At 46.3% G+C, this 16470-nt stretch overlaps 1 protein-coding gene across 1 annotated transcript in view; it reads left to right on the forward strand.

The window, feature by feature from the left end:
- The window catches only part of LOC115109267 (protein kinase C-binding protein NELL2a-like), a 107939-nt gene that overhangs the window by 20720 nt on the left and 70749 nt on the right, over positions 1–16470 (forward strand). Inside the window, exons 6-9 of the mRNA XM_029633995.2 lie at positions 1220–1292; positions 1498–1580; positions 5627–5755; positions 12951–13053. Of these exons, the coding sequence (XP_029489855.1) occupies positions 1220–1292; positions 1498–1580; positions 5627–5755; positions 12951–13053 (388 nt within the window). The remainder of the gene's footprint in view (positions 1–1219; positions 1293–1497; positions 1581–5626; positions 5756–12950; positions 13054–16470) is intronic.

The following is a 16470-nucleotide window of genomic DNA, read 5'->3' on the forward strand; positions in this document are numbered from 1 at the left end:
AGGAAAACCCCTTCATTAACAATCAGACATTCTTTCTCTCGGGGGTTTAGAGGAAGCAAAAATTGCATCCCCAGCAGTATAGTGGCAAACACTTTTATCACAGAGATGGGATGATACCCATTCAGCAGTTCGATATTATAGCATCCTACATGTATAATATACCTTGATGTGTGTGAAGTAGAAGTCCATAAGATGATTTATTCACAATTGATTACCAATTTAGTTGCATTTAGATCTTCGTCTTTCATTAAAAGACACTGTGTGTGGTTTACAGCTGTAGTCTACATCTGCAAAGTAGCTTGTTTGTAATCGTATACTCAATAACCTTTCACACAAAATGCACACATTCATCAGTGATACATACATGCATTATCATCCCTAGTCCAATGGTTTTTCAGCCTTCCACTGAGTCTAAATTACCAGGAGATGGAAGCATGTTTAACAAAACATGACTCATGCCTGCTTCCATCTCGCATGATGTTGCCGTGAGAAATCAGCTCATTGGTTTCTTTGGATTTGAATTCATGGCCAGTAAATTAAAGTGGCAAGACAATAAAAAATATAAAAAATATCATAAGTTGCGTGGCTCCACTTCTGTAAGAGAAGTACATGCACTCAAGGAATGAGATGGGCCAGGTTTCCATGGTTACTGAGTGTCTGGATGTGTGCTTCGACCACACAATGATAGGCTATACAATGAGGATACCTATGAATCAAATTTAACATGCATCTCATAGCTATGCTTATCAAAGGGAATCAGAAGAAAACAGAAATTGAGATTACATTCATTAGTGGTTCAATTTACATCCCATTTCAGTCCAATTAACTCAACGGACATCAGGCTGTACCAGTCCAGAGAACACATTAACTCAGAATAAACTTGTCAGACTCCCTCCCTTCTATCGAAACATACATTTCCAGTAACAGTTTTCACTAAATATTTAGTAGTTGTTTACTTATAGCACAGTATTTATTGGGCTTTGTTGTGTGTGTGTGTGCTAAGAATATTAGACCATCTCTCTTATCTATTTTCTACCTATTGCACATGTAGTTGTCCTAGCTTCTCTTTATATAACACCATCCACGGCATTGTGATGACGGCTATCCTCTCATTTAGGGGTGCTATCTGTGATCAAGTAGGACACTTTGTCAGACGAGACAGTACGCTCTGTGCTGGCTGTAACTAAGCCGGTGTTTTTTTTTCTATGTGTGTCTGCAGGGTGTAATGCAGGACGTTCAGATATTAGTCATGCCTCAGGGATTCATCTCCCAGTGCCCAGATCTCAACCGGAGTAAGTCTACACCGTAGGAGGATGCTGAGGAGAGAACAGCTCATAATAATTGCCAGAACGGAGCAAATGGAATGGTATCAAACACCTGGAAATAATTTGTTTGATCTATTTGATACCATTCCACTACTTATTGGTGCAGTCATATAAAAATGTTATTCATCTATAACAAAGTTATGTGTAAACATGTCTCTGTGGTCTGTTCTAGCTTGCCCAACCTGCAATGACTTCCACGGACTGGTGCAGAAGATCATGGAACTGCAGGATACCTTAGCCAAAACATCCAGCAAGGTACTGTAATGTATCCTGCTCATAAACCTTTGTTGTCAAGGCTGATACCTCAGGCTATTCATTTCTGTTTCAACAAGTTTCATTCACCATCAAAGGGCATCTATGGTCTACCTACAGTCCCTTTGGAAAGTATTCAATACTTTGATACGTTACAGCCTTATTCTAAAATGGATTTTAAAAAATAAATAATCCTCAGCAATGTGTCCTGTCTTTACTATCATTAACTGAAGACTGATAGTTTTTATCAAAGATTCTCTGTAATTAGTTACTATGCGATCAACTGATTAATCACGTAACTAATTAACTAGGAAGTCGGGGCACCAAGGAAAATTATTCAGATTACAAAGTTATTTCCTAAAATAACTTTGCAGATATTTTATCTGATCAATTAGTCTTCGAATTAATGAATTATTTACTGTACCACACGTTAGTCTCATTCCAAACGTCTCATTCCAAATAGTTGGTTATCTGCACGAACCCAGTCTTCACTGAGTCATCCATGCATCAATTGTCTTAAATCATTTATTTATTACTAAGTAATTCACAGGAATGCATAAACAAACAAACATGGTAAATGTGGTTACATGAAATGATAGGAGAATGTGCCCTAGTGGGCTGAACCGGCATGGCGGCTTGTTAGACAAGAGGGGGAGTGGGGGTCGACTAAGAAGTCACTACAGTTAATGATTTATAACAATTGAAATGCTAATCCTTTACACATGAACGCTCACTCATTCGGGAACAATTGCAATCAATATATATATTTACACTCAGTGTGTCGTCTTGATCGCTGGAGAAAAGTTTGTCTTTCGTAGAATTGTCCGTCTCTCTCTCTCTCTCTCTCTGTCTTGGTTAGAGGGGATAGTTCAAAGTGACATTCGTTATGGAATGGATTTTTCGGCGGTTGTCGTTCTTCACGTTCAATGATAGCGAATTCCTAGCTGCAGACTAGTAATTAATATCAAAGACTTGTTCTCATTCTGTCTGTATCGATAGTCTAAGAGTTTAACCACGTGGTATGGTTAAAAGATTCTGCAACCTTTAGCCATCTCGTAATTGAGGTACGCTCGGTCTGGTGATAATTTCTCAAAGTTGAGTTTTATTTGGAATGTTCCAGAATGTCTGACCCTAACTTGGCTCAAGAGCGGTCCTCTTATTTAGTTCAAATCCAATTCCCTTATTGAGTTTTCCTTCATTAAACAGTCCAAAATCACATTGTAAAATTGTGTAAACAGTATCATACTCACTCATTCATCTTATACAACAATTAGATAAACCTTATATCTGGGGCTATTATTTAAACAGCGTTATGGTGATGTGGCCACACCGTCTCCCATGAGCTTCCCAAGTTGTGACAAACGGACCAGTTCGTAGCTGGATTCTTCACCGATCTTTTACACTTTCTCCGGAACATGAAATTTGTTCGTACCTCAAGTTCTGTGAGGTGGAAGGATTTCCTTTGTCTCCATGAAAAACTACTCTCTATAACTGTGTGTCCATGAGGTCTTCTCAGGAATTTACGACCGCTGACCACAGAAGCCTAGTTGAAGGAGGCAAGGGGGAGGCAGGGAGAGGGAGATGGGTTTGCTATACCCAAAGAGGCCAACGTCATGACAAATGTACACACAATACTCCACAATGAAACTTTAGAAACTCTACTTTAGAAACAGAAATACCTTATTTACATATGTATTCAGACCCTTTGGTATAAGACTCAAAATTGTTTCCATTGATCATCCTTGAAATGTTTCTTCAACTTGATTGGAGTCCTCCTGTGGTAAATTCAATTTATTGGACATGATTTGGAAAGGCACACACCTGTCTATATAAGGTCCCACAGTTGACAGTGCATGTCAGAGCAAAAACCAAGAATTGTCCGTAGAGCTTCGAGACAGGATTGTGTCGAGGCACAGATCTGGGGAAGGGGACCAAAACATTTCTCAAGCATTGAAGGCCCCCAAGAACACAGTGGCCTACATCATTCTTAAATGGAAGAAGTTTGGAACTCCAAGACTCTTCCTAGAGCTGGCCGCCCAGCCAAACTGAGCAATCGGGGGAGAAGGGCCTTGGTCAGGGAGGTGACCAAGAACCCGATGTTCACTCTGACAGAGCACTAGAGTTTCTCTGTGGAGATGGGAGAACCTTCCAGAAGGACAACCATCTCTGCAGCACTCCACCAATCAGGCCTTTATGGTAGAGTGACCAGACAGAAGCCACTCCTCAGTAAGAGGCACATGACAGCCCACTTGGAGTTTTTCAAAAAGGCACTTAAAGACTCAGCATGGTGGTGGCAGCATCATGCTGTAGGGATGTTTTTCAGCAGCAGGGACTGGGAGATTAGTCAGAATCGAGGCAAAGATGAACAGCGCAAAATACAGAGATACTTAATGAAAACCCACTCCACTCAGGACTTCCGACTGGGGTGAATGTCCACCTTCCAACAGGTCAACAACCCTAAGCACACAGCCAAGACAACACAGGAGTGGCTTCGGGACAAGTCTTTGAATGTCCTTGAGTGGCCCAGCCAGAGCCTGGACTTCAGAGCCTGGACTTGAAACAGAAGGAACATCTCTGGAGAGACCCTGAAAATAGCTGTGCAGCAACTCTCCCATCCAACCTGACAGAGCTTGAGAGAATCTGCAGAGAGAAATGGGAGAAACTCCCCAAGTACAGGTGTGCCAAGCTTGTAGCGTCATACCCAAGAAGACTTGAGGCTGTAATCGCTGCCAAAGGTGCTTCAACAAATTACTGAGTAAAGGGCCTGAATACTTATGTAAATGTGATATTTCAGTTTGGTATTTTAAATAAATTAGCAAAAATTCCTAATAACCTGTTTTTGCTTTGTCATTATGGGGTATTGTGTGTAGATTGATACACTTTTTGGGGGGGGTCAGTTTTAGAACAAGGCTGTAACCTAAAAAAATTTGGAAAAAGTCAAGGGATCTGAATACTTTCCAAGGGCAATGTATATGAATCTACTTTGATGATGTCATACACTGTAGATCTCCTTTAGTGCATGGTTGACTGTAGCAAGGCTTGTAGTAGAAGGCGTTTCATGTGTATATAGATCAGTGGTCACCAACCTTTTCTGAGTCAAGATTGCTTTCTGAGTCAAAATGCAAGCTGAGATCTACCACTCAGATTTTTTTTTTTATGACTGTATGTAATGTAAGCCTATGCAACATTAACCAATCAAAAACAGTTCTGTAGCAATGACATTTGTGCAGTAGGCTATAGACCCAATACATTATCATTGCATATTGGCTAATCTTGAATTGCCTTGCCATTGTTGTTTTTCTCAGATCATTTTGAAATTATATTTACAAAATGTAGGTGTATGATCACACTGGTAATCATTTGTTGTATTACTTATGAGGCACAGCTGAGGGAGCATAATAATAACAACGCATGCTTATCAGAAATAATTTGCTATACTTATCTTATTCATTGCAGGGCTGGTTGTATTGTGAGTGGAAGTAGTGAGAACGTGCATTTTATGCCTTATAAAAGTGTTGAACAAAGTGTTGACAGGTGCTGAATAACAATTTAAACATGAACATACTTTTAAAAACAGCAGCTGTATGTGTTGTCTCTCTCTAGTCATGGTTTTAAGTTTTGCTGTGCGTTCAAGATTTATTTTTACAGTCTATGGCCCAAGGAAACTGTGCAGACACAGTGGTCTGAGCTATCTGATTGGGCAGCGGTAAGCCTATAGATTCACTTGATCTTCTCTGGGCCTGCCCGGTAGGCGGAGTTCTACCTTCAGACACATGAAATGGTTAAGAATGGGAACACTTTGCCTTTCCGGGGCTAGGGCTGCTGAATCAAGTGTACCTCCAGCCAACAGCACAAAACAAATAAAAAACACAGGAACGCAAGGCTTTATCGTTGGGTTTTTACAGAAATGTTTGGTGATCGACTAGGAATGCCTTGGAGATCAACAGGTTGGTGACCACTGATATAGATGGATTATATGCACCGATCTGAGACCCTCTCCCTCCCTCCATCTCCGTCCCTCCCTTTATATCTGGGCCTGGCTTGGCCAGCTGTCCAGAGCAGAGGAGATGATGAATAGTCTGGATGGATGCTACTGTGAGAGGACCTGCAGCGTCAAGGGGGTCGTCTACAGAGAGGACGAATCATTGACAGATGGCTGCAGGAACTGCACATGCACGGTGGGCTATATCAGTGTGTGTGTACTGTGTGTGTGTACAGTACGTGTACACTGACTGTACAAAATATTATGAACACCTGCTCTTTCCATGAAATAGACTGACCAGGGGAGTACAGGTGAAAGCTTGGATTATTGATGTCACTTGTTAAATCCACTTCAATCAGTGTAGATGAAGGGAAGCAGACCGGTTAAAGAAGGATTTTTAAGCCTTTAGACAATAGAGACATGGATTGTGTATGTGTGCCATTCAGAGAGTAAATGGGCAAGTCAAAAGTTGTCCGTGTGTATCAAGAATGGTTCACCAACCAAAAGAAATCCAGCCAAGTTGACACATCTGTGGGAAGCATTAGAGTCAACATGGATTAGTATCCCTGTGGAACGCTTTTGCCACATTGTAAAGTCCCTGCCCCAATAAATTGAGGCTGTTCGGAGGGCAAAAGGGGCGGGGTACACTCAATATTAGGAAGGTGTTCTTAATGTTTTGTACACTCATTGTATATAACTGGTGTGTATGTGTGCGCACGCGTGTCTGTGTGCATGCATTTGGTTTTACTATCCTTGTGGGCTTCAGAAGTCCGACATTTCACCGGTCCCCAAAAGGAAAAAGGCTATTTTAGTGATTGTGGTTATGGTTAGGGAAAATAGTATTTTGAATGGGAATACATTTTTTGGTCCCCACAAAGATAGTAAAACAAACGTGTATGTGTGAGTGATTAAATCCCATTGTTGACCCTGCCTATGTTTTAGTCTTCTGTTAATCAATTGTCCATTGTTGATGGCTTGTGTTCTCATTACTTCATTGGTTTGAGAGGAGAGTTGCCCTAGATATTTAAAGAAAACAGGACAGAAACACTGAGGAATAATAGAAAACATACACAGTAGCTAGGATTAAACAGAGCACCAGGACTCAGCTATGCTGGACAGACCCTCTCAAGGGTCTACTTTCCTCTTCAACAAGTATGTCAAAGGAGCGTAAATACTTATGAGAGTCTCTGGGATTATTTACCACAACAAAAGAGATTTCACCTCTGTCACTCTCCCAGCTATAGGTCATGTGTTACTTTCTATGCCACTGGACTCCTGAAATGAGCCAATGGGGTGGATCTGTGGCTTAGCACCTGCAGCTGAGATAAACTGAGGAGATCACATATTTCTCAGTACATTACATTGGTATAATGTGAGTAAATCACATCTCTCACTATATTGCACCTAATTACTCTCGACAGATGATAATTATCGTCTGCGATTCGTTCCGCCCCGTTTGTCTAATGAATCATCGGTGCTCATCGACGTGTCACTTTTCTGATGCAGACTGCAATTACGCCATTAGATAGACGTGTTCGTTACCTTATGTGTGGCAATTAGCCGCGACCTTTGAAACTCAAAGGTCACAGCATTAAGATGTTATCAATTACGGTGGATCAGTCACATACAGTGGTTCTTCCTTTAAAAGTTGCATCATACTGCAGGACACAGCTTGCAGGGTGCTGCAGAATGGTATGGCACGTTGGAGTGCATGACGTCATAGTATTTTACTCTCAGCCATTGTCTCCATTAATGCTAGTTAATTTTAGTTTGACCACCAGAGAGCATCTTTGAGAAGTTAAGTTATTGAAATGACATGGAGCTGTAGGCCTAAGTGTCCTGTTTACTGTAGCTGTTTTAGCGTAACTTACTTATTGGCATACAGGCCTACTTCAATATAAAGGAAATCAATCAATCATTCATTTGTGCGTGTCATCACACAGCATACTGTAATGGTCTTGGGTGTAGCTGGTGCAGAGGAGTCAGGCGCTGGACAGCAGAGATGAGTAACACAAGTAACCTTACTCAAATATTCCAATAACATGTTGTAAATACCGAGCCCACAATAACGAGAGACACATGGAAGGAGGGGTTAATACGGTAATTGGGGGGAAGCTGTAAACTGTAGCAAACCTCGTTCAGTCTCCTCGGTACGTTGAATGGCCCCACAAACCACGGGCCCAGTTTCCGGCAGGGCAGGTGGAGGGGCAGGTGTAGGGTCGAGAGCCAGACCCGGTCCCCAGGTGCGAACACCGGGGCCTCACTGCGGTGGCGGTGAGCGGCATCCCAGGTCTCCTCTGTGGAATGGGTAAGGGCTGTAACTTCCCTCTGGGCAGGTGCCTAGGTGCCGCTTTCAAGGAGTGAGACTCTAAACCGGAAGCTTATAAGAAATCCCACTATGCCCCCCGATGAACCATCAAACAGGCAAAGTGTCAATATAGGACTAAGATTGTACTACACCGGCTCTGATGCTCATTGGATGTGGCAGGGCTTGCAAACTATTATAGACTACAAAGGGAAGCACAGCCGTGAGCTGCCCAGTGACACGAGCCTACCAGACGAGCTAAATTACTTATTTGCTTGCTTCGAGGCAAATAACACTGAAACATGCATGAGAGCATCACCTGTTCCGGACGACTGTGTTATCACGCTCTCCGCAGCCGATGTGAGTAAGACCTTTTAAACAGGTCAACATTCAAATAGATTACCAGGATGTGTACTCCGAGCATGCACTGACCAACTGGAAAGTGTCTTCACTGACATTTCCAATCTCTCACTGTCTGAGTCTGTAATGCCAACTTGTTTCAAGTAGACCACCATAGTCCCTGTGCCCAAGAACACCAAGGTAACCTGCCTAAAAGACTACTAACCCGTAGCACTCACGTCTGTAGCCATGAAGTGCTTTGAAAGGCTGGTCATGGCTCACATAAACACCATTATCCCAGAAACCCTAGACCCACTCCAATTTGCATACCGTCCTAACAGATCCACAGATGATGCAATCTCTATTGCACTTCACACTGCCCTTTCCCACCTGGACAAAAGGAACACTTATGTGAGAATCTTATTTATTGACTACAGTTCAGCGTCCAACAGTATAGGGCCCTCAAAGCTCATCACTCAACTAAGGACCCTGGGACTAAACACCTCCCTCTGCACCTGAATCCTGGACTTTATGACGGGCCGCCACCAGGTGGTAAGGATAGGTAACAACACATCCGCCACGCTGATCCACAACACAGGGGCCCTTCAGGGGTGTGTGCTCAGTCCCCTCCTGTAGTCCCTGTTCACTCATGGCTGCACGGCCAGGCACGACTCCAACACCATCATTAAGTTTGCCGATGACACAACAATGATAGGCCTGACCACCGACAACAATGAGACAGCCTATAGAGTGGAGGTCAGAGGCCTGACGGCGTGGTGCAAGGACAGCAACCTCTCCCTCAACGTGATCAAGACTAAGGAGATGATTGTGTACTACAGGAAAAAGAGGACCGATCACGCCTCCATTCTCATCGACGGGACTGTAGTGGAGCAGATTGAGAGCTTCATGTTCCTTGGTGTCCACATCACCAACAAACTAACGTGATCCAAGCACACCAAAACAGTCGTGAAGAGGGCACAACAAAACCTATTCCCCCTAAGGAGACTGAAAAGATTTGGCATGGGTCCTCAGATCCTCAAAAGGTTCTACAGCTGCACAGTTGAGAGCATCACTGCCTGGTTTGGCAGCTGCTCAGCCTACAACCACAAGGCACTACAGAAGGTAGTGTGTACGGCCCAGTACATCACTGGGGTCAAGCTTCCTGCCATCCAGGACCTCTATACCAAACGGTGACTGTTCTCTCTGCTACCGCACTGCAAACGATACCGGAGCACCATGTCTTGGTCCAAGAGGCTTCTAAACAGCTTCTACCCCCAAGCCATAAGACTCTTGAACATGTAATCAAATGGTTACCCAGACTATTTCCATTGCCCCCCTCTTTTATGCTGCTGCTACTCTCTGCTATTATCTATTGATAGTCACTTTAATAACTCTACCTACATGTACATATTACCTTAATTACCTCAACTAACCAGTGCCCCTGCACATTGACTCTGTACCGCTACCCCCTTGTATATAGGCTCGCTATTGTTATTTTACTGCTGCACTTTAATTATTTGTTACTTTTATATTTTTTTAAGGTATTTTTCTTAGCTACATTATTGGTTAAGGGCTTGTAAGTAAGCATTTCACTGTAAGTGTAACGGCTTTCCTCCTCCTCTTCATCTGAGAAGGAGTAGCAAGGATCGGACCAATACACAGCGTGGTAAGTGTCCATGATACTTTAATAATAACTGAACACGACTCAATACAAAAATAACAAAGTGCTCCCGGGTGGCGCAGTGGTTAAGGGCGCTGTACTGCAGCGCCAGCTGTGCCATCAGAGTCCCTGGGTTCGCGCCCAGGCTCTGTCGTAACCGACCGGGAGGTCCGTGGGGCGACGCACAATTGGCCTAGCGTAGTCTGGGTTAGGGAGGGCTTGGTCGGTAGGGATGTCCTTGTCTCATCGCGCACCAGCGACTCCTGTGGCGGGCCGGGCGCAGTGAGTGCGGCTCGCTTCCGGGTTGAATGCGCGCTGTGTTAAGAAGCAGTACGGCTGGTTGGGTTGTCTATCGGAGGACGCATGACTTTCAACCTTCGTCTCTCCCGAGCCCGTATGGGAGTTATAGCGATGAGACAAGATAATAGCTACTACAACAATTGGATACCATGAAATTGGGGAGAAAAAAGGGGGTAAAACATTTTTTTAAAGAAAGAAAAAATAAATAAATAACCAAGTGAATGGAAACGAAAACCGAAACAGTTCTGAATGGTGACACAAACAACAAAACAGGAAACAATCACCCACGAAACACAGGTGGGAAAAGGCTACCTAAGTATGATTCTCAGAGACAACTAACGACACCTGCCTCTGATTGAGAACCATACCAGGCCAAACACAACATAGAAAAACAAACATAGGCAACCCACTCAACTCTCGCCCTGACCATAGTAAAACAAAGACATAACAAAAGAACTAACAAAAGAACTAAGGTTAGAACGTGACAGTACTTCCCCCCCAACCCAAAGGTGCGGACTCCGGCCGCAAAACCTGAACCTATAGGGGAGGGTCTGGGTGGGTGTCTGTCCGCGATGGCGGCTCTGGCACGGGATGTGGAACCCACTCCATCATAGTCTTTACCCGCTTCTTAACCCGCCTCCGTGGTGCCTTTCGAGCGGCGACCCTTGCCGCCGACCTCGGACTGGGCACCCTAGCAACGGGCCCCGAATGGACAGGAGATTCCAGCAGCACCAGACAGGTGGGAGACTCCGGCAGCACTAGACCGGCGGGAGACTCTGGCAGCTCCGACGTGAAGGGCGACTCCGACAGCGCCGGAGTGAAGAGCGACTCCGACAGCGCCGGAGTGACGGGCGATTTTGGCAGCTCCTGGCTGACGGGCGGCTCTGGCAGCTCCTGACTGACGGACGGCTCTGGCAGCTCCTGACGGACGGCTCTGGCAGCTCCTGACTGACGGGCGGACGGCTCTGGCAGCTCCTGACTGACGGGCGGACGGCTCTGGCAGCTCCTGACTGACGGGCGGACGGCTCTGGCAGCTCCTGACTGACGGGCGGACGGCTCTGGCAGCTCCTGACTGACGGGCGGACGGCTCTGGCAGCTCCTGACTGACGGGCGGACGGCTCTGGCAGCTCCTGACTGACGGGCGGGCGGCTCTAGCAGCTCAGGACTGACAGACGGGCGGCTCTGGCAGCTCCTGACTGACAGACGGGCGGCTCTGGCAGCTCAGGACAGACGGGCGGCTCTGGCAGCTCAGGACAGACTAGCGGCTCTGGCAGCTCAGGACAGACGGGAGACTCTGGCAGCGCTGGACAGGCGGGAGCACCTTGAGGAAGGAGACAGAGAGACAGCCTGGTGTGTGGGGCTGCCACCGGTGGCCTGGTACGTGGAGGAGGCACCAGATAGACGGGACCGTGGAGGGAGCCGCACTGGAGGTCTCGAGCACCGAGCCTGCACAACCCTACCTGGCTGGATACTCCCCGTCGCCAGGCCAGTGTGACTAGGTGGAACAGACCGCACTGGGCTGTGCGGGCGAACCGGGGACACACGTGCGTAGGGCTGATGCCATGTACCCCGGCCCAAGGAGACGCACTGGAGACCAGATGCGCTGAGCCGGCTTCATGGCACCTGGCACGATGCCCACTCTAGCCCGGCCGATATGAGGCGCTGCGATGTAAAGCACCGGGCTATGCCTGCGCACTGGGGACAACGTGCGCTTCACGGCCTAACACGGTGCCTGCCCGGTCCACCTCTCTCCACGGTAAGCACGGGGAGTTGGCTCAAGTCTCCTACCTGAATTAGCCACACTCCCCGTGTGCCGCCCCCCAATACATTTTCGGGGCTGCCTCTCGTCCCAGCCGCGCTGCCATGCTGCCTCCTCATACCACCGCCGCTCAGCTTTCGCTGTCTCCAGCTCTGCCTTGGGGCGGCGATATTCCCCAGCCTGTTCCCAGGGTCCTTCTCCGTCCAGAATCTCCTCCCATGACCATGAGTCCAGAGATTTCTGCTGCTGCCCGATACCACGCTGCTTGGTCCTTTTTTGGTGGGTGATTCTGTAACGGCTTTCCTCCTCTTCGTCTGAGGAGGAGTAGCAAGGATCGGACCAATACGCAGCGTGGTAAGTGTCCATGATACTTTAATAATAACTGAACACGACTCAATACAAAAATAACAAAGTGAATGGAAATGAAAACCAAAACAGTCCTGAATGGTGACACAAATAACAAAACAGGAAATCACCCACGAAACACAGGTGGGAAAAGGCTACCTAAGTATGATTCTCAGAGACAACTAACGACACCTGCCTCTGATTGAGAACCATACCAGGCCAAACACAAAACGCGACATAGAAAAACAAACATAGACAACCCACCCAACTCTTCCACCTTCAATATAATCATTCATTCAGAAGGTTAAACCCATAGATCTTAGGCCTGCATAAATACAATTAGATTGCCAAATTCATTTTTCGTTAGGTTATAATAATCCATGCCTTCGGAGAATGTTATGAAGTCCGAAAGTTAAACGAAGAGTTAGAAATGTGGCTGTCAGAAGTATTACAATGAAAATTAACTTTTAATCTGTCTGTCTGCATATTTCAAGACATGGCATGTACGGGTGCAGTGAGATGGGTTGGACGATACTTTTCTCATCGACCATCTTGAAAAAACGTATAAATCAACCATTGTCAGCCTTAAAATGTTTTATTATCCAAATGTTGAACTCCGGGACCACCCGCAAGCAATTATTTTGGGGTTGCCTGTGACTTCCAGTCTTTTCTCTCTCCTACAGAACGGCACGGTGCAGTGTGAGACTATCTCCTGCCCTCCCCCTCAGTGCCCAGCGGACACCACGCCTGCCTACGTGAAGGGTGCCTGCTGCATGGAGTGCCAACGTGAGTGAAGTGTTTTAACATAAACACGCACAGATGGACACACGTATGCACACACATAAACACTCCTCTTCTCACACACTCAACACAGAAACACCAGAGACACACATAGCACGCCTCCACAACGGCTGCCTGGCAACTGACCTGCGTTGCTAAGCTGCTCCCCAACACACCTCTTGAGATGCTCCATACTTTTGCATATACATGGACCAATCAATTATTCAACAGCCAGCTTCTCAACAGGGGTGGCCACATTGACACAAATGGGAAATAGAATTCAGGGGTCGCAGGATGTGCGATGAACTAGTTCCTGTTTACAATAGACAGGATGATGCTATGAGCCGGGAACACATCCAAGGACTTTCATTGAGTTTTTAATAAAAAATAAAAAATTATGAAATGGAAGTTGGAAGCTGTTGGAGTATCCTTGTGTCTGGCTGAGTGGACTATGAAACATTAAGATACATGTCTGTGTGTTTTGTATTTGATCAATAGCCGTTTGCTATATACGCTAAAACTTGTTGTGTATTTGAGGTTTAAAACTGCTTGTCACGCCCTGACCTTAGAGAGCCGTTTTATTTTTCTATTTGGTTCGGTCAGGGTGTGATTTGGGGTGGCATTCTATGTTGTCTATTTCTTTGTTTTTGGCCGCGTTCCCAATCAGAGGCAGCTGTCTATCTTTGTCTCTAATTGGGAGTCATACTTAGGCAGCCCTTTTTCCCACTTTCTGTTGTGGGATCTTGTTTTTGCACAGTTGCTGTTAGCCCTGCAGAACTTTACGTTCCTTTATATTTGGTTGTTTTTTGGTGTCATTTTTAATAAAAGAAAAATGTACGCCTCCCGCGCTGCACCTTGGTCTATTCATGCAGACGAACGTAACAGAAGATCCCACCACCAACGGACCAAGCAGCGTGGTCAGGAGGACTGGACCTGGGAGGAAATCCTGGAGGGAGCAGGACCCTGGACAAGGGCCGGGGAGTATCGCCGTCCGAAGGAGGAGATGGAGGCAGCGAAAGCAGAATGGCGACATTACGAGGAGTTATACCAACAAAGCAAGCATGAGAGGCAGCCCCAAAAAACATTTTTGGGGGGGGGCACAAGAGGAGATTGGCGATGTCAGGGTTTAAACCTGAGCCAACTCCCCGTGCTTACCGTGGGGAGCGTGTGACTGGTCAGGCACCGTGTTATGCGGTGATGCGCACGGTGTCTCCAGTGAGCATTCACAGGTCTGTGCACTCTGTGCCAGCGCCCCTCATTTGCAGGACTGCAGTGGGCATCCAGCCAGGATGGGTTGTGCCAGCTCTACGCTCGAGACCTCCAGTGCGCCTCCACAGCCCAATGTATCCGGTGCCTGTTCCACACACCAGGCTTCCAGTGTATCTCCCCAGTCCGGTGAGACCTGTTCCACGTACCAGGCCTCCAATATGTCTCTGTTACGCACGCCTCTGTAAAGCGGGAACCCAACACCCTGCTACAACTCAACTCTCCGTGAAGTGAAAGAGTTATGGACTGTAGGTGTGAGTAAGGATGACAAAATGCAGAGAATTTACCGTTACTAGGAATTTATTCCTTCACACGGTAATATGGGGAAAAGAGGCTGACCGGAACCAAAGCAAAGAAAGTAAATCTCAAAGCCCCCTCTCCTACCTAACCTGCCTACCCACTACCTATCTAACCTAGCACCACCTGGTGCGCTAACCAAAATACAGGGGGTGGTCCGTCCAGGTCTTACCTAGTGTGCCTACACAGTGAATATACTAGGGGTATATGTATGCCCGCGGGCCTCTTGCCTAAGAACTCCCTAGGTGCCTGCCCCTTCCCCTCTGGGTACAAATTAAACAGAATAACAAACAATCGACTTCACTACAAAACTGAGAAAAAAACTAACTCGGGCCATTAAAGAAGCTCTGACAAAGCAACAAACACAGAACATACCAAAGCTGCTACCAACAACAACTCACATAGTACATAACAACGACCAACATGCTATAACCCTCAGCCATCAACCTCCTCTCTCAGCAATGATCTACATCACAATCAATCTCTCTCCTGAACAATAGAACACTGGCTTTTATAGCTTCAGAAGGCATTGGAAATTGGAGACAGCTGCGTCCTGACGAGGGGGCGGGGTCAGCCCTCCAATTTAACTCCAGCCACTTTAATAATGGGAATTGATGGGAATTGATGTAAAATATATCACTAGCCATTTTAAACAATGCTACCTAATATAATGTTTACATACCCTACATTATTCATCTCATATGTATACGTATATACTGTACTCTATATCATCTACTGCATATTTATGTAATACATGTATTACTAGCCACTTTAAACTATGCCACTTTGTTTACATAACCTACATTACTCATCTCATATGTATATCCTGTACTCGATACCATCTACTGCATCTTGCCTATGCCGCTCTGTACCATCACTCATTCATATATATTTATGTACATATTCTTTATTCTTTATCCCTTTACACTTGTGTGTATAAGGTAGTAGTTTTGGAATTGTTAGTTAAATTACTCGTTGGTTATTACTGCATTGTCGGAACTAGAAGCACAAGCATTTCGCTACACTCGCATTAACATCTGCTAACCATGTGTATGTGACAAATAAATTTGATTTGATTTGAATTAATCGTGGAGTCGACCAATCAGCTGCTGGGGGATTTCAGGAAGCTCCTGAAACACACTCAAATACACAAACTACAACACAGAAACTGGGGAACGTAACAGTCTCCCCAGCCAGGCTTTCAATACGTCTCCTCAGTCCGGTGAGACCTGTTCCGGTTCCACGTACCAGGCCTCCAGTATGTCTCCCCAACCTGGTAAGCCCTGTGGCAGCTCCACACACCAGGCCTCCAGTACGTCTCCTCAGTCCTGTGAGACCTGTTCCGGCTCCATGATCCATGGCACGAAGCCTCCAGTGATGATCCATGGCACGAAGCCTCCAGTGATGATCCATGGCCCGGAGCCTCCAGTGATGATCCATGGCACGAAGCCTCCAGTGATGATCCATGGCCCGGAGCCTGAAGTGATGATCCATGGCACGAAGCCTCCAGTGATAATCCATGGCATGAAGCCTCCAGTGATGATCCATGGCACGAAGCGTCCAGTGATGATCCATGGCCCGGAGCCTCCAGTGATAATCCATGGCACGAAGCCTCCAGTGATGATCCATGGCCCGGAGCCTGAAGTGATGATCCATGGCACGAAGCCTCCAGTGATAATCCATGGCGCGAAGCCTCCAGTGATGATCCATGGCCCGGAGCCTGCAGTGAAAATCCAGGGCAAGGAGCCTCTGGCGACGGTCCCCGGTCCGGTTCCACAGAAGCGGAGGGATCAGCGTAGGGAGCGGGGGCTACGTCCCGAACCGGAGCCGCCACCGAGGGTAGATGCCCACCCGGACCCT

This window comes from Oncorhynchus nerka, linkage group LG25 (assembly GCF_034236695.1).
Source record: "Oncorhynchus nerka isolate Pitt River linkage group LG25, Oner_Uvic_2.0, whole genome shotgun sequence".
In the NCBI taxonomy this organism is placed as follows: domain Eukaryota; kingdom Metazoa; phylum Chordata; class Actinopteri; order Salmoniformes; family Salmonidae; genus Oncorhynchus; species Oncorhynchus nerka.